At 41.4% G+C, this 19,145-nt stretch overlaps 1 protein-coding gene across 1 annotated transcript in view; it reads left to right on the top strand.

The window, feature by feature from the left end:
* stra6 (signaling receptor and transporter of retinol STRA6) overlaps positions 1-19,145 on the top strand; it is a 49,633-nt gene that overhangs the window by 29,598 nt on the left and 890 nt on the right. The window contains exons 9-18 of the mRNA XM_033968782.2: positions 4,613-4,683; positions 4,844-4,920; positions 4,996-5,057; positions 5,428-5,590; positions 5,651-5,726; positions 13,783-13,916; positions 15,470-15,587; positions 18,021-18,122; positions 18,193-18,356; positions 18,800-18,934. Of these exons, the coding sequence (XP_033824673.1) occupies positions 4,613-4,683; positions 4,844-4,920; positions 4,996-5,057; positions 5,428-5,590; positions 5,651-5,726; positions 13,783-13,916; positions 15,470-15,587; positions 18,021-18,122; positions 18,193-18,356; positions 18,800-18,934 (1,102 nt within the window). The remainder of the gene's footprint in view (positions 1-4,612; positions 4,684-4,843; positions 4,921-4,995; positions 5,058-5,427; positions 5,591-5,650; positions 5,727-13,782; positions 13,917-15,469; positions 15,588-18,020; positions 18,123-18,192; positions 18,357-18,799; positions 18,935-19,145) is intronic.

The following is a 19,145-nucleotide window of genomic DNA, read 5'->3' as shown; positions in this document are numbered from 1 at the left end:
GTACTTTTAACAGCAAATTAAACTATTTCTACCACTATAACCTCAAACATCACATTGCATTGTGATAGAGACCTAAAATGAATGTGTTTCAAGCCCTATTAATATACAGTGGCTCCGTCAAAGCTGCGTTTAAAGCACCGTGCTGCATTGATCACTGGTCTGTGGCCCTCCGCTTCAAATATGTTTTGAGATGTGGCCCTCGATAAAAAAAGTTTGGGCACCTCTGCTGTAGAGACTTAGAGCCTGCAGAGACTGTACAGTCTGTAGAGACTGTAGAGACTATAGCTACTGTAGAATCTATTGAGACTGTACAGTCTGTAGTGACTGTAGAGACAGTAGAAACTGTAGACTGTAGAGACTTAGAGCCTGTAGACACTGTAAAAACTTAGAACCTGTAGAGACTGAAGAGAGTCTAGAGACTGTAGAGACTGTAGAGACTTACAGCCTATAAAGACTGTAGAGTCTGAAGAATCTATAGAGTGTATAGTAACTGTGGAGAGTGTAGAGGTTGTAGAGACTGTAAAGACTCTAGAGATTATCGAGTCTGTAGAGACTGTGCAAACTGCTGAGGCTGTAGAGACTGTAGTGACTGTAGAGACTGTAGTGACTGTAGAGCCTGTGTAGACTGTAGACACTGAGAGCCAGGAGAGATTGTAGGAGAGATTGTAAAGACTTAGAGCCGGTAGAGACTGTAGAGACTGTAGAGACTGCAATAACTGTAGAGACTGTAGAGACTGTACAGCCTGTAGAGACTGTATTGACTGTAGAGACTGTAGAGACGTAGAGCCTCTACAGACTGTAGGTACTGTAGTGACTGTAGAGTCTGTACAGACTGTACAGTCTGTAGAGACTGTAGAGACTGTAGAGACTTAGAGCCCTATAGACTGTAGAGTCTATAGAAACTATATTGACTGTAGAAACTGTAGTGTGAAGACTCTAGAGACTATAGTGACTGTAGAGTCTGTACAGTCTGTAGAACCTGTAGAGACTGTAGAGACTTAGAGACTGTAGTGACTGTAGAGAGTCTAGAGACTGTAGAGATTGTAGAGACTTACAGCCTGTAAAAACTGTAGTTTGTAAATTATATAGCAACTGTGGAGAGTGTAGAGACTGTAGACACTGTAAAGACTGTAGAGATTGTCGAGTCTGTAGAGACTGTAGAAAGTGCTGAAACTGTGGTGACTGTAGTGACGGTAGAGACTGTAGAGTCTGTAGAAACTCTCTGTTGAGACTGTACAGTCTGTAGAACCTGTAGAGACTGTACAGTCTGTAAAAAAACTGTAGTGACTGTAGAGACTGTGGAGACTTAGAGCCAGGAGAGATTGTAGAGACTTTGAGCCCTAAGAGACTGTAGAGAATGCAATAACTGTAGAGACTGTAGAGACTGTAGTGATACTAGAGCCTGTAAAAACTGTATAGACTTTAGAGACTGTAGAGACTTAGAGGTTGTAGAGATTGTAGAGACTGAAAGCCTGTATAGACTGTAGACTCTAGTGACTGTGGAGGTAGTATAGACTTTAGAGACTTAGAGCCTACATAAACTCTGGAGTCTTTAGATACTGCAGAGTCTGTAGAGACTGTAGAGCCTTAGAGCTTGTAGAGACTGTAGAGACTTGTAGCCTGCAGAGACTGTAGAGTTTGTAGAAACTGTGGAGACTGTAGAGTCTGTAGAGACTGTAGTGACTATACAGACTGTAGAGAATGTAGACACTGTAGAGACTGTAGAGTCTGTAGAGACTGTAGAGACTATAGAGTTTTAGATGCCTGTAGAGACTGTAAACACAGTAGAGATTGTGAAGACTGTAGAGAGTTTATAGACTGTAGAGCCTCTAGAGATGGTAAAGACTGTAGAGATTTTAAAGTCTGTAATGGCTGTAGAGACTGCAGAGACTGTAGATTCTGTAGAGACTGTAGTAACTGTAGAGTCTGTAGAGACTGTAGAGACTATAGTTACTGTAGAATCTATTGAGGCTGTACAGTCTGTAGAACCAATAGAGACTGTACAGTCTGTAGTGACTGTAGAAACAGTAGAAACTGTAGACTGTAGAGACTTAGAGCCTGTAGACACTGTAATGACTTAGAACCTGTAGAGACTGTAGAGACTGCAGTGACTGTAGAGAGTCTAGAGACTGTAGAGAATGAAGAGACTTACAGCCTATAAAGACTGTAGAGTCTGAAGAGTCTATAGAGTATATAGTAACTGTGGAGAGTGTAGAGATTATCGAGTCTGTAGAGACTGTAGAAACTGCTGAGGCTGTAGACACTGTAGTGACTGTAGGGACTGTAGAAACTCTCTGTTAAGACTGTACAGTCTGTAGAACCTGTAGAGACTGTAGAGTGTGTAGAGAGTGCAGAGTCTGTAGAGACTGTAGTGACTGTAGAGCCTGTGTAGACTGTAGACACTGAGAGCCAGGAGAGATTGTAGGAGAGATTGTAGAGACTTAGAGCCTGTAGGGACTGTAGAGACTGTAAAGACTGCAATAACTGTATAGACTGTAGAGACTGTACAGCCTGTAGAGACTGTAGAGACTGCAATAACTGTAGAGACTGTAGAGACTCTATTGACTGTAGAGACTGTAGAGACGTAGAGCCTCTACAGACTGTAGAGTCTGTACAGACTGTAGAGTCTGTACAGACTGTAGAGTCTATAGAAACTGTAGTGACTGTAGAGACTTAGAGACCGTATAGACTGTAGAGTCTATAGAAACTATATTCACTGTAGAAACTGTAGAGTGTGTAGACAGTAGAGACTATAGTGACTTTAGAGTCTGTACAGACTGTACATTCTGTAGAACTTCTAGAGACTGTAGAGACTGTAGTGACTGTAGAGACAGTAGAAACTGAAGACTGTAGAAACTTAGAGCCCGTAGACACTGTAAAGACTTAGAACCTGTAGAGCCTGTAGAGACTGTAGAGACTGTAGAGACTGTAGTGACTGTAGAGAGTCTAGAGACTGTAGAGACTGTAAAGTCTTACAGCCTGTAAAAACTGTAGAGTCTGTAGATTATATAGTAACTGTGGAGAGTGTAGAGACTGTAGACATTGTAAAGACTGTAGAGATTGTCAAGTCTGTAGAGACTGTAAAAAGTGCTGAAACTGTAGTGACTGTAGTTACTGTAGAGACTGTAGAGTCTGTAGAAACTCTCTGTTGAGACTGTAGAGTCTGTAGAACTTGTAGAGACTGTAGAGTCTGTATAAACTGTAGTGACTGTAGAGACTGTAGAGACTGTAGAGACTTAAAGCCAGGAGAGATTGTACAGACTTTGAGCCCTAAGAGACTGTAGAGAATGCAATAACTGTAGAGACTGTAGAGACTGTAGTGATTCGAAGAGCCTGTAAAAACTGTATAGACTTTAGAGACTGTAGAGACTTGGAGGTTGTAAAGACTGTAGAGACTGAAAGCTTGTATAGACTGTAGAGTCTAGTGACTGTGGAGATTGTATAGACTGTAGAGATTTAGAGCCTCTAGAGCACATGTGTCAAACTCAAGGTCCGGGGGCCAAATGTGGCCCTCGACATCATTTTATGTGGCCCTCAACATGGTAAATTAAAAGGTATGATGGTCTTAAAATGTAATTTTATTAAGAGATATGTCATTACACAGCCATATTTTTACATCTATGCAAATTAATATGCAATATTTGAAACATTAATAAGTAATAAATACAGAAACGGTGAATTAACAAGTTTAAAAAGTAGATACATGTATTTTACATCTGGCCCTTTGAGGGCAGCCATTTTGCTCATGTGGCCCTCTGTGAAAATGTGTTTGACACCCCTGCTCTAGAGTCTTCAGATACTGCAGAGACTGTAGAGTCTGTAGAGACTGTGGAGACTGTAGAAACTGCAGTCTCTACAAGCTCTAAGGCTCTACAGAGACTTAGAGCCTGCAGAAACTGTAGAGTTTGTAGAAACTGTGGAGACTGTAGAGTCTGTAGAGACTGTAGTGACTATACAGACTGTAGAGAACATAGACACTTAGAGCCTGTAGAGTATGTAGACACTGTAGAGATTAGAAACTGTAGAGAATGTAGAGACTTAGAGTGTGTAGACACTGTAGAGACTGTAGATTCTGTAGAGACTGTAGAGATTGTAGAGTTTTAGGTACCTGTAGAGACTGTAGAGTCTGTAGAGACTGTAGAGACTGTAGACACTGTAGAGATTGTGGAGACTCTAGAGACTTTATAGACTATAGAGCCTCTAGAGATGGTAAAGGCTGTAGAGATTTTAAAGTCTATAATGGCTGTAGAGACTGCAGAGACTGCAGAGACTGTAGATTCTGTAGAGACTGTAGTAACTGTAGAGTCTGTAGAGACTGTAGAGACTATAGAGCATTAGAGCCTGCAGAGACTGTAGAATCTGTAGAGACTGTTGAGTCTGTAGTGACTATGGAGACTGTAGAATCTGTTGAGACTGCAGAGACTGTAGAGTCTGTAGAGACTGTAGAGACTGTAGAGACTGTAAAGCCTGTAGACATTGTTGAGTCTATAGAGACTGTAGAGACTCCAGAGGCTGTAGAGTCTGTACAGACTGTAGAGACAGTAGAGACTTAGAGCCTGAGACAAGTACAGTTTCCTGTAACTCAGTTCATTTCCCCCCCCTGCTCAATCAGGACCTGAACAGCAGCTACTATAAGGACTACGTCAAGGACCTGTTGAAGAAGAAAAGGCCCAATAAAATCAGGTGCATCCTTCCTCCACTTTGGCTCTGGATTTACACTTAAACATTCCCAGATATAGATTGATGCTACAACTAGTCCTGAAACTGGATTTTTGTTTAGGTGAATAATATAAAATTGAAAAATAATGTTTATTTTTTTTTATACATATTTCTTTCATATCAGCACATCCGGTGACTCCCCGAGACTGTCCCAGAGGCTTGTAGACGCAGTGAGGTCATACATTTACACTCCAGAGGACGGTGAGTCCGATGCTGAAGCTACAGTCAAATCACGAAAAACATTTAAACTGAAATAACATCAATCTTGTCTAACAGCATTCCGTTTCCCTTTGAAATTGGCCATCTCCTGCGTTGTGGCCTTTATAACTCTGTACCAGGTATGTCCCAGGTATTTACTTATATATTGATACTTTGCAGTTGATGTCATCAACATTCCCTGAGGGTGGAAGCTTGCTGGAGGCACTGATCTGTCTGAAGCACAAGGAGATACATTGTGTATCTGAATATACATGTATATGCGAACACACACATTTGCACATGTGATATGCACATACATATGCATGTGCATATCACACATGCATATGTATGCATTTAACCCCACCCCATCCACTTATGTTGTTGATGTCTGTGTTAATCTATGTGCCTTTGTGTCTCTGTAAATTGGTATAAATAAAATTTTAAAAACTAGAAAAGTTCAGTGGTGCACTTTAAGCTTGTCCAGTCTAATCCTGTGTTTTTCTGTTGGAGATGTGTCTGCTCCTGATTCTCTCTGTGGTCCCGACGCTGCAGATCGCTCGTATGGGAGTGGATCTAGATATTGCCAAAGTTTTATCTGGTTTCAAAATCGAACTGGCTCAAGACAAACACGAGGTGATGCGGCTGGTCATCTTCTACATGTGGTGTGTTGAAGGTGAGTCTGTGGTTTTAAATAGAGAAGATCATAGAGGATCTGACTGAGGCTCTGTTGCAGTGTGCTACATTTCGGCTCTCACGCTGTCTGCTCTGGTGAACCTGGCCATGCTCATGCGTTCTATGGTTCTACACAGGTAGAGTATATGTGGAAGTACAGGTCACTGGAGTCACCATATTATTATTATTAGGCCCAAGCCTGGGACAACATCCCGGCGAGGGACTAATTAAAACCGTGTCCGGAGCCCAGAAAATAGCAAAAATCAAGTAGTCAACACGCCCCGACATGACAATGAGTGGTATCAAAAATTAGAACTCAGCTCTAATTGTCATGGAAGACCACGGAAAAAAAAATAACGAAAGACAACTTGGTAGCGCCCCCTCAAACTTTGATTTTCACTGGGCCAATGGGAGCCCGACCCGGAAAAAAGTCAACCTAAAAATCTGACACTCACGTCAAACAATAGAACATGTCAGGACATGACAAAAATGATATTATGACCCCAACCTAAACGCACAGAAAGTTGGCCATATTGGATCAAACCTGGGAATGACAAAACCGCACACCCTCACATTTAGGACATCTCCTCGCACAGTTTTCATCACAAACACATCAAATTTGGCCAAATCCCACTAAGCCCATGTGTAAATAAAGATTATCAATTACATTGTGAATATTACTTTGGGTGTTGTCATGGTGAATTTTCAACAAAATCGCAAATTTTGGAATATTTCCGAAAAATATTTCTCTTCCGCACATTTTTTGTTGGGAAAAAGCTAACGCAGCATTTATGCACATTTGTGACTTGAACACAGTGATATGCAAATCAAGGCACTCTCTCACAAAAGGGCTCTCTAGTGCCCTCTTCAAATTTCATTTTCAAAAATTCATAGGAGACAATCGATTTGTCTTGGACTTGTGAAAAAAATCACAGGCTTACTTGTGATGGGGCACAATGTGAGAAAGTCACATGACTGTAGCTGTTATGGTTTAGGAGAAAAATAATGGGTGGGGAAAAAAAATTCCATTATTATTATTATTATACTTACCGCTTTGAGGCCATTTTTGACCCCAAAACAAAAAATCTATTTTATTGGACCCAAAATTCAAGTGCCACCTCAAAGTTCAAAATACATTACGGCAATGAGAGATCTTTTTTAGACAAATGACATTTGGTACAAACATAGAAAACATCAACACAAGTAAAAAAATATGTTATGACCCCCCCTAAACCCTACAGGAAGTCGGTCATTGTGGGCGGAACCCCATTTTTTCAAAATTTTTACTCTCACATTTGAATTTTTTGCGCCATGGATTTTCATTCAAGAAACTTGCAAATTGCTCTAAATGAACTAGACCCATGTGGGATTATCGGCTATTCTGTTTGATTTTTCTAATCTCATAAAATGTGGGTGTGGCAAGCCTGCAAAGAAAAAAGACGTTTTTTGAAGTTTTAAATGGCACGTAACTCAAACATGCAGTGTCCAATTTCCCGGCATTAATATACATTTTGTTAAAACTGTTGATCTGAATGAAATCATATGCAATTTACACATGTCAAACATTAAATTGCTCCACAGCACCCCCTTAAACTTTTGAATGGTACTCAAAAAAAATAACTTTGTCACAAACATTTGAAATTTGGCATGGACATTCCTATTGCCACACAAACAAAAAAAGCCAAAGAGAATACACCTCTATTTGCAAAGGTGTTGCCATGGGAACATCTGACATTTCTCATTGAAATAAATGGGTTTTGGTTAACTTGGATGAAAAATAATTACTTTGTCATAGACCATTGAAATTTGGTACACATACTCCCCACATCATACTGAACAAAAAAGCCAATGAAGACATACCTCTATTTCCAACCATGCAGGCGTGAAAATGTCTCAAATGCTCTCATTGGAATGAATGGAGTAGTATTACTGAGACGCTGATTTTGGGGGGAAGGGTGATGTAAACAGGAACGAAACGCAGGATCTTCATGGGAGCATTTTGTCCGCGGTCGCAAGGGGTGGCGAGGGACTTTATCACTGATTGCAGTTTTATTTATTAGGCCCGAGCCTGGGACTCCGTCCCGGCGAGGGACTCATTAAAACCGCGTCCGAAACCCGGAAAATGGCAAAAATCAAGTAGTAAACACGCCCCGACATGGCAGTGAGTGGTGTCAAAAATTAGAACTCGACAAGCTCTAATTGGAACAAAAGACCCTGAGAAAAAATAACGAAAGACGACTTGGTAGCGCCACCTCAAACTTTGATTTTCATGGGGCCAATGGGAGCCCGACTCGGAAAAAAGTCAACATAAAAATCTGAAACTCCCATCAAAAAATAGAACATGTCAGGACATGACAAAAATGATATTATGGCCCCGCCCTAAAATGTACAGGAAGTCGGCCATATTGGATCAAACCCGTGAACGACAAAAGTGCACACCCTCGCATTCAGGACATTTTCTCGCACGGTTTTCATCAGAAACACGTCAAATTTGGCCAAATCCCACTAAACCCATGTGTGATTAAAGATTATCAATTACATTTTGATTATGACTTTGGGTGTGGTCAGGGTGAATTTTCAACAAAATCACAATTTTTGGAAAATTTCAATAAAATATTTCTCTTTCACACATTTTTTGTTGGGAAAACGCTAATACAGCGTTTATGCACATTTGTGAGCTGAACACAATGATATGCAAATCAAGGCACTCTCTCACAAAATGGCTCTCTAGCGCCCTCTTCAAATTTCATTTTCAAAAATTCATAAAAGACAATTGATTTGTTGTGGACGTGTGAAAAAATTCACAGGGGCCTTATTTGTGATGGGGCACAATGTGAGAAAGTCACATGACTGTAGATGTTATGGTTTAGGAGAAAAATAATGGGTGGAAAAAAAATTTCCATTATTAGGCCCGAGCCTGGGACTCCGTCCCGGCGAGGGACTCATTAAAACCGCGTCCGGAGCACGGAAAATGGCAAAAATCAAGTAGTAAACACGCCCCGACATGGCAGTGAGTGGTGTCAAAAATTAGAACTCGACGAGCTCTAATTGTCACAAAAGACCCCGAGAAAAAATAACGAAAGACGACTCGATAGCGCCACCTCAAACTTTGATTTTCATGGGGCCAATGGGAGCCCGACTCGGAAAAAAGTCAACGTAAAAATCTGAAACTCACATCAAAAAATAGAACGTGTCAGGACATGACAAAAATGATATTATGGCCCCACCCTAAAATGTACAGGAAGTTGGCCATATTGGATCAAACCCGGGAACGACAAAAGTGCACGCCTTCGCGTTCATGACATCTCCTCGCAAAGTTTTCATCAAAAACACTTCAAATTTGGCCAAATCCCATTAAACCCATGTGTGATTAAAGATTATTAATTACATTTTGATTATGACTTTGGGTGTGGTCAGGGTGAATTTTCAACAAAATCGCAAATTTATGAATATTTAAAAAAAAAAATTCTCTTTCACACATTTTTTGTTGGGAAAATGCTAATACATCGTTTATGCACATTTGTGAGCTGAACGCAATGATATGCAAATAAAGACACTCTCTCACAAAATGACTCTCTAGCGCCCTCTTAAAACAATTGATTTGTCGTGGACTTGTGAAAAAAATTCCATTATTATTATTATTATACGTGCCGGATTAAAGTCATTTTTGACCCCCTGAACGTCAACGAAAACTCAATTTTATTGGATCCAAAATTCAAGATTGGCGAAAAATTTAGTTTTTTGAAATTGCTACTGAAAAATATTGAAAAATTACTTGGTAGCGCCCCCTAACAACTCCAATTCATTTTATTTTACAAAGTTTCTCATAGACAATTGAAATTTGGTACATATATCCTTCTTCTCATGTTGATCAAAAAAGTCAAATGTAAAGTAAATGTAAAGTAAATGTGTCATTGAAATGAATGGGGTTCAGAGTACTGGACTTTGTTGTAGACTAAATAGATGCTCTACACTCATCAAACTATGGCCTAAAATTCAAGATTGCCAAAAAATGTTGTATTTTCATGTGCAAAAAAATTAATGTTGTTGTTAAAATGACTCAATAGCACCACCTCAAAAATCAAAATACATTACGGCAATGAGAGACATTTTTCATTGTAGACAAATGAAATTTGGTACAAACATAGAACATGTCAAGACAAGTAAAAAATTATATTATGACCCCACCCTAAACCCTACAGGAAGTCGTCCATTGTGGGCGGAACCCCATTTTTTCAAAATTTTAACTCTAACATTTGGATTTTTTATGCCGTGGATTTTCATTTAAGAAACTTGCAAAATGGTCACAATTTACTAGACCCATGTGGAATTATAGGGAACTCTTTTGGAATTTTCTAAGTTATAAAATGTGGGTGTGGCCAGCCTGCAAAGAAAAAAATTGTTTTTTAAAGTTTTAAATGGCCCGTAACTCAAACATGCAGTTTCCTATTTTCCGGCATTAATATATGTTTTGTTTAAAATCTTATTTTGAGTGCATAGATATGCAATTTATGTCAAATATTACATTGCTCCACAGCGCCCCCTTGAAATTTTAAATGGTATGCAAAAAAAATTACTTTGTCCCAAAATTTGAAATTTGGCATGGACATCCCTATCCCAATACTGAACAAAAAAGTCAAAGACACCATACCACTATTTTTAAAGGTGTTGCCATGGCAACGTCTGACATTTCTCATTGAAATACATGGGTTTTGATCAAATAGGATAAAAAATAATTATTGTGTCATAGAGCATTGAAATTTGGTACACATATTCCTCTCATTATACTGAAAAAAAAAGCCAATGAAGACATACCTCTATTTCCAACCGTGAAGGCGTGACATTGTCATAAATGGTCCCATTGGAATGAAGGGTGTAGTATTACTCAGTCGCTGATTTTGGGGGGAGGGGCGATGTAAGCGGGAACGAAAGGCAGGATCTTCACTGTGGCCTGTACCCCGCGGTCGCAAGGGGTGGCGAGGGCCTTTATCACTGCTTGCAGTTTTAATTATTATTATTATTGTTGCCGGATTTAAGTCATTTTTGATCCCCTGAATGTTAACAAAAAGTCAATTTTATTGGACCCAAAATTCAAGGTTGGTGAAAAATGTATTATTTTGATGTTCAAAAAAATTTACGTATCAAGTACGTATAGTTTCATTAGTGCAGAGCATCTATTTAGTCTACAACAAAGTCCAGTACTCTGAACCCCATGTATTTCAATGACACATTTATTATGTTACCACGGTAACATGGTTGCAAATAGAGGTATGTTCTCATTGGCTTTTTTGTTCAGTTTGTCAAGGCAGATGTCCGTGCCGAATTTCGAATGATTTTGACAAAGTAATTTTTGAACAAAACGTATATTAATGGAAACAGGACACTGCATGTTTGAGCTACGGGTCATTTAAAACTTAAAAAAACATATTTTTCTGGCCACACCCACATTTTATAACTTAAAAAAATCCAGGAGAGTAGCTTATATTCCCACATGGATCTAGTTCATTTGGACCAATTTTCAGGTTTCTTACAGGAAAATCTGAGGTGCAAAAAAATTCAAATGATAGAGGTAAAATTTTGAAAAAATGGGGTTCCGCTCACAAAGGCTGACTTCTTGTAGGGTTTAGGGTGGGGTCATAACATAATTTTTTACTTGTCTTGACATGTTCTATCTTTGTACCAAATTTAATTTGTCTCCGATGAAAAAGGTCTCTCATTGCCATAATGAATTTTGATTTTTGTCGTGGCGCTATTGAGTCATTTTGATACGTAAATTTTTTTGAACATCAAAATAATACATTTTTCACCAACCTTGAATTTTGGGTCCAATAAAATTGACTTTTTGTTAACATTCAGGGGATCAAAAATGACTTAAATCCGGCAACAATAATAATAATAATTAAAACTGCAAGCAGTGATAAAGGCCCTCGCCACCCCTTGCGACCGCGGGGTACAGGCCACAGTGAAGATCCTGCCTTTCGTTCCCGCTTACATCGCCCCTTCCCCCCAAAATCAGCGACTGAGTAATACTACACCCTTCATTCCAATGGGACCATTTATGACAATGTCACGCCTTCACGGTTGGAAATAGAGGTATGTCTTCATTGGCTTTTTTTTTCAGTATGATGAGAGGAATATGTGTACCAAATTTCAATGCTCTATGACACAGTAATTATTTTTTATCCTATTTGATCAAAACCAATGTATTTCAATGAGAAATGTCAGGCCTGAATTTTTTTTTAATTTAACTATCACTTTTAAATTTTTTACACCATGGATGTTCATTCGAGAAACTTGCAAATTGATCAAAATAAACTAGATCCATGTGGGATTATAGGCTACTCTTTTGGATTTTGCTAAGTCATAAAATGTGGGTGTGGCCAACACGCAAACAAAAATTGTGTTTTTTTAAAGTATTTACTCGCACTTAACTCAAAAATACAGTGTCTTGTAAACCGGCATTAATATACATTTTGGTCACACTGATGATCTGAACCTAATGATAGACAATTTGCATAACAAAGACAATCCATTGCTACACAGTGCCCCCTTGAAATTTTGAATGGGATCCAAAAATTTTACTTTGTCAAAAACATTTAAAATTTGGGATGGATATCTGTATTCCCATACTGAACAAAAAAGCCAATGAGAACATATCTCTTTTTGCAAAGTATGTTGCCATGGCAATGCGTGACATTTCTCATTGAAATACATGGGGTTTATTTGTCAATTGGGATGAAAAAAAAGACTTTGTCATAGACCATTCAAATTTGGTACACATACTCCCCACATCATACTGAACAAAAAAAGCCAAAGAAGACATACCTCTATTTCCAACCGTGCAAGCATGAAAATGTCTGAAATGCTCTCATTGGAATGAATGGAGTAGTATTACTTCAGTCACTGATTTTGGGGGGAGGGGGGATGTAAGCAGGAACAAGAGGCAGGAACTCCATGGTGGCATGTATCCTGTGGTCACAAGGGGTCACTGCTTGCAGTTTATTATTATTATTATTATTATTATTATTATTATTATTATTATTATTATTATTATTATTATTATATCATTTGCTTTGGTTTGTATTACACTGTTAAAGGCCCATATAAGTCTATTCTCTGATCTCTGTTATATTGTTGTTTTCTCATCACAGACCTGGAGTTGTGTTTTGTTTCATTCACACATGTTTAAGAAACAAACTCTGCAGATTTAGGCTGACTTCTTCTCTCAAACTGAAAACACTCTGATCCACCTTGTGATGTCATATGGCAATACAGAAAATGTTCCAGTGTGTTTATAAACTTCATACACCTTCAGAATCATTTCGATCATTTCAGATCTGGATTGCCAATCTCTACTGAACTGAAGGTAAAAGGAATTGTTAACTTGAAAACCATGACTTCATGACATCACAAGGTGGAACAGAGCATTCTGAGCATTGGAGATGTAGACAGACAATAGTCTGTATATATAAATGGACATAGATAACCTGCTAGCCACCACGTTCCAAACAGGAAATGATCATGGTCATGATCCACTGACTTTGGCTGCAATTCACTTTCTATGTAAAAACTGTGTCTCCTCTCTGTAACTGCTGCTGTCAGACTCATTATTTTGGTCTTTAAATGTTTGTATTAACCTGCTCTACATTATCCTGTTTTTTTATTATTTTTATTTTACTATTGTGTCTGTAAATGAAGATATGAACATTAGGCACCTTCTTTCCTCGAGGTCGCTCCTGCTAACGTTGGCAACAGGTTTGCATTGCTAAGCCAGCAGTGCAGGTGGGAAGGGACATTACCTTGAACAGCCTTGCTCCAGATTGGCTCTGAATGGGGCTCCAAATTGGCCCCTGTAACTACTAGTCTCTATGAGCTTCATTCAAGTGGAGCCGAACGCTGTGGGTGACATCACACTCACTTAGTCCACTTCTGTATCTATGAGACAGATTAATAATAAAGGGTCACTCAAACATGTGTGAATGAAACACAAGTCCATTTTGCATAATATAGGACATTTAAAGATGCACTCTGTAACTTTTCTGCTTGTCTTCATGATGTTATTACTTTACCTGGAATGTTAAAATTATTCATGTTGCATTTGCTAAAAACATATTGTAAATCTGGCATCTTATTATGAGTTGGGTGGCCTCTCCACAGATCTAACCTGTAATTTCCCCTGACTGTTGGCTATAGGTCTAACTTGAAGGCACTGTACAGAGGAGACGTGTATAGTGTGTATAACTGTCAGAGGAGGATCCGCCCCTCGAGGCCTGCTCTTGTCTGCTGGATGGGCTACACCAGCTTCACAGCAGCTCACACTGTGGTCGGTATGTGGGGCAAACAGTATTATCATAGACTGTTTATATAAATGGATGTAGCTTACCTGCTAGCTGTCGCATTTCAAACAGGAAGTGATCAAGGGTGCACTTCCAGCTCCATCGACTTTGGCTCCATTTCACTTTACATTAAATAACAGACAAATCAGGCGCCTTCTTTCCCTGAGGTCGACCCGCCAGTATTAGCAACATGTTTGATTGACAGTGCCCACTCACTGCCAAACAACTGGTGCAGGTGGAAGAGACGTGACCTTCAGTAGCTTCGCTCAGGATTGGCTCTTTGGTTGCTATGATACTTGTGATAGAAATTCCAAATATGGAATTCGGCTCCAATTTGGCCCCTGCAACTGCTAGCCTTGATGAGCTTCATTTGGAACTAACCCTAACACTGTGGGTGACGTCACACTTACTTAGTCGACTTCGTTATATAGTCTATGAATAACACATTTGGATCATACTGTGGCTGGGACCCACATAACGCTACTCTTTGATCTCTATTATAATGTTGTTTCCTCATCACAAACAGACCTGGAGTTGTGTTTTGTTTAATTCACACATGTTTAACACACAAAATCTGTGGATTTAGGCTGAGTTCTTCTCAAACTGAAAACACTCTGTTCCACCTTGTGATGTCATGTGGTAATACAGGAAGTGCTCCACTGTGTTTTTAAACTCCATACACCTTCACTAGAATCATTTGGATTTGGAATCAGCTCTGGAATTGCCAATCTCTACTGAACTAAAGGTAAAAGGAGTTGTGAACTTGAAAACTATGACTTTATGACATCACAAGGTGGAACAGAGCATTTTGAGCTTTGGAAATGTAGACAGACTAATAATAAAGGGTTACTCAAACATCTGTGAATGAAACAAAACACAACTCCAGGTAATACAGGACCTTTAATTTACTTATCTGAATTTAGTTGGTTGAGACAATAATCCAGACTAATGTGTATTTGCATAAAGTAGGGAAATAGTTGGCTGAACAGATTTACAAATCAGGCTTTGGGCACAAGTAATAGTCCTGAACATCTTATCTCTTATTTTCAAGACGCATTTTGTTGATCTACCCCTGTTTTAAGCTCTACAGGTACACACCCACTTTGATGCACGCGCTCACTGTGACATACACGCCCACTGTGATGTACGCACTTCCTTCTCCAGTTTTATTTTCTTAATCGGTGATGCTCATAGGATTCAAATGAAAAAAATGTGCTGCTCGCTAGTGTGATGTGCAGCTATCCATAGGGGGTGCTAACAGCATGCAACGCTTTGTTGTGATGACACGTCAGCTCCCATTGGGCCCCGCAGTTTTCTAATGCGGAAGTTAGCAGATTTGTTTCTTTTATTAAGTCGTTTTAGATGAATATTGTGATTTAAAATGTGAAAATTATAACATAATGATCCACAGGTGGCAGAGATGAGAACTATAGAGACAAGATCAATAGGACTGATTTACTGTGTGTGTGTGTGTGTGGGGGTGTGTGTGTGTGTTTGTGTGTGGGGTGTGTGGGGGTGTGTGTGTGTGTGTGTGTGTGTCGTAGCCGTTCTCATCCAGACTCTAGTGTTCTTCCTCTCTCTGCTGGTGGCCGTCTTCCTCGTCATCATCCCCATCCTGCACGGTCAGAACCTGTTCCTGTTCCAGGCCCTGTGGGGCATGTGGTCAGTACACTCACAGCTCAGCTTCTACTTTGCTCACATATTGAGACTTTTGCAGTAATGTCACACTGGGGGGTACATGTATGTGTATGGTGGAATGTACATCAGTTACCATGGAGACACGATGCACACATTACTAAACATTGCCAAAAAAAGTTGTGAGATTTAAAGAGCACATGTTCAGGAGCCTGTGATCAATCAGCGCTTTCATGTTCTCCTGTTTAGAAGTTGTTGTAGACTAATGCTATAAAACCTGTTGGCTAATGCTAGCTAGCTTGTGACGATAATGTTATTTGAGAGTAACTTGTTTAACAGCACAAACCAGCTCACCTGTTGGAGTTCAGATAAGTCAGTTCTTTATGGTCAAATTGTGTTGAAAGTCTAACTTTAGCTTCAGACAGAGACAAGATGGCAGATACAAGTGACCAAAGCAACTGTAGATTGACTGCAGCCTCCAGTTAGCTTTACATCCGTGGGGAATGCTGATGATGTCAGCTGTAAAGTATCAGTACCACACATGTTAGATTTTAAAGTGCAGAACATCCATCCATCCATTTCCTTACAGTTATGCATGGCCAGGTCATGGGAGCAGCAGTCTAAACAGGGACTCCCAGACTTTCTCACCCTAGACACGTCTTCCAGCTCCTCCGGTGGGACCCCAAGGCCTTCCAAGGCCAGCCGCATGTTCTGGGTCTTCCGCTGGACCTCCTAACTGTGGGACATGCCCGGAACAGCTGCTCTACTCCGAGCTTCTTCCATGTGATCGAGCTCCTCACCCTGGGGAACACTCAGCCATCCTGCGAAGGAAACCCATTTCGGTCGGTTCTGTCATTACCCAAACCTCATGACCATAGGGTAGGAAAGTAGATTTACTGGTAAATCGAGAGCTTTGCTTTTCGACTCAGCTTCTTCTTTACCATGATAGTCCGATACAGTGGACGCTACATCGATCTACCTGTCAATCTCGCGCTCCATCCTTCTCTCACTCGTGAACAAGACCCCGAGATACTTGAGACAAGGACTTTCCACCCACCCGGAGAGGGCAGACCACCTTTTTCCGGTCAAGAACCATGGCCTCGGATTTGGAGGAGCTGAGTCTCATCCCAGCCGCTTCACACTCAGCTGCAAATTGCCCCAGTGCCTGCTGCAGGTCCTGGCTTGAAGAAGCCATCAGGACAACATTGTCTGCAAACAGCACGGATGAGATCCCGAACCAAACCCACTCCGGCCCCGGGCTGCACCGAGAAATTATGTCCATAAATACAATAAAGAGAACTGGGAACATAGAGCAGCCCTGGTGGAGGTCTACATGCACTGGGAACAGGTCTGACTTACTGCCGGCAATGAGAACACAGCTCCTGCTCCGCTTATACAGGGACCGGACAGCCCTTAGCACGATGGACACAATCAAATGCCTTCTCTATATCCGCAAAACACATGGACTGGTTGAACAAACTCCCATGAAACCACGAGGACCCGATGAAGAGTATCCAGTGTTCCGCAACTGGGACGACCTGAATCCGAAGTTTGACTATCGGACGGGTTCTCCTCTCCAGTACCCTGGAATAGACCTTACTGGGAAGGCTGAGGAGTGTAATTGGAACACACCCTCCGGTCCTCCTTCTTATACAGAGGGACCACCATCCTACTCTTCTAGTACTGTCCCCGACCACCACGCGATGTTGCATTCACGTGCCAGCCAAGACGCACACCTCAACATCCAGAGATTTAAGGTACTTGGGACGGATCTTGTCCACTCCCGGAGCCTTGCCACTGAGGAGCTTTCTAACCACCTCAGTGACTTCAGCCAGAGGGATGGACAAGTCCGTCTCCAGGTCCACAGTCACTGGTTTCTCTTCGGAAGACGGTGGGATTGAGGAGAACAACAGAGTCCCCAGTTGGTGTACTGTCTAGTGCCCCTCCCAGAGACTCCAAGAAGGCCAGGTACTCTGTACTGCTGTTTGGCCTGTAGGCTGACACGACAGTGAGAGACCTGTCCCTGACCTGAAGGTGCAGGGACGCGATCCTCTCGTCCACCGGAGTGAACTCCAACACGAGGCAGCTGAGCTGTGAGGCAATAAGCCCACACCAGCTCACCGTCTTTCCCTGCGGGAAATGCCAAAGAAATGGAGAGTCCAGCCCATTTCAAGGAGTTGGTTTCCAGAGCCTAATCTGTGTGTGGAGATGAGATCAACTATATCTAGTTGGCAAGGCGACATTCCGTGTCCCCAGAGCCAGTCTCCATTTCCAGAGATCCGGTTGTCAAGGCCCCTGCCTTCGACTGCTGCCCAGATCTCTTTGCACCAGCCCAGTCCAGGTCACATGTTAGATTTTTTTTTATATGTAGGTCAAGTGTTAGATTTTAAAGTGCAGGTCACATGTTTGATTTTAAAGTGTAGGTCACATGTTAGATTTTAATGTGCAGACTGGTTTCAGGCCCTTCTGGCTCATGATCGTTCTGGTGCTGCTGCTTCAACACATCAGTGCCAGGTTTTGTTTCATAAAGAAAACATCTGGAACACGAGACCTAGACCACAGGTGAGACCGGACCTGCCACCATCACCTTGAGCTCACATCCCACACTCACCGCCTCCTTCTCCTCCTCCAGGCCTAATCTTTTCCTAATGACATACCTGCTGTTTCCGGTCAGCGTCCTGGTGGGGGCGCTCCTGGCTGCCTGGCGCGTGCTCATCACTGCCGTCTTCAACATAGTCCACATGGGACGCATGGACATTAGTCTGCTGAACCGCAGTGTGGAGGCATTTGATCCAGGTACACAGCATCTATATTCACCCTGAGATCTCCTCCATATGTAGATACGTCTGGTCCATAGACTCATATATAAAGTCTCCTTTATACAGTCTATGGTCTGGTCTCATCTTTATGTTGGTCACTAATATTTTTATCTGTAAACTTGAAGTGAAACTGTGACTAAAATTATCTGTGTCTGGAGTGATCCAGGCCCCTGAGGCTTTAGACAAACAGGAGAGCCTTTTCTCTAGAGTAAACACTTTCCCTCCGTTTAATCTCCTGATTGCGCAGAGTCCGGGTCACACTGTGAACGCCTCTGCAAGCCTGAATAAAAGGCCTATCCTGTTCTCCATTTAAAAACAGTAATTGCGAAGTGGTTTGAGGCGCTCCCAGAAGCAGGTGGTGACAGAATGGTCCATTACGTGTCTGCTCTGTCTGAGTTTTGCCCCGCCCTCTGTCCGCAGCCTACCGCTGCTACGCTCATTATCTGAAGCTTGAGGTGAGCCAGTCTCACCCGGTGGTGAAGGCCTTCTGCGGGCTGTTGCTACAGAGCGGGGGCCTGGACAGCGCCGCCCAGAGGCCCAGGGACGCAGAGGAAGGTCAGTATGTCTCATCCATACACACAGAGACACCCGCGAGCGCGCACACATACACACTATAGCGCACAGAGGGTATACGTAATCAGGTCGGAGCGCAGACTGGCACGCACGAGGATAATGAACGCGTGACTATTGTGAGTGTCAGGAACAAAAAGCACAGTCTGACTCTCCCTCAGTGGGACAACAGTACATCTGAATATGAAACATGAAA

Source organism: Periophthalmus magnuspinnatus, chromosome 6 (assembly GCF_009829125.3).
Source record: "Periophthalmus magnuspinnatus isolate fPerMag1 chromosome 6, fPerMag1.2.pri, whole genome shotgun sequence".
NCBI classification, from domain to species: Eukaryota; Metazoa; Chordata; class Actinopteri; order Gobiiformes; family Gobiidae; genus Periophthalmus; species Periophthalmus magnuspinnatus.
Note: the sequence above shows the minus strand (reverse complement) of the source record. Positions and strands in the feature narration are given on the sequence as shown.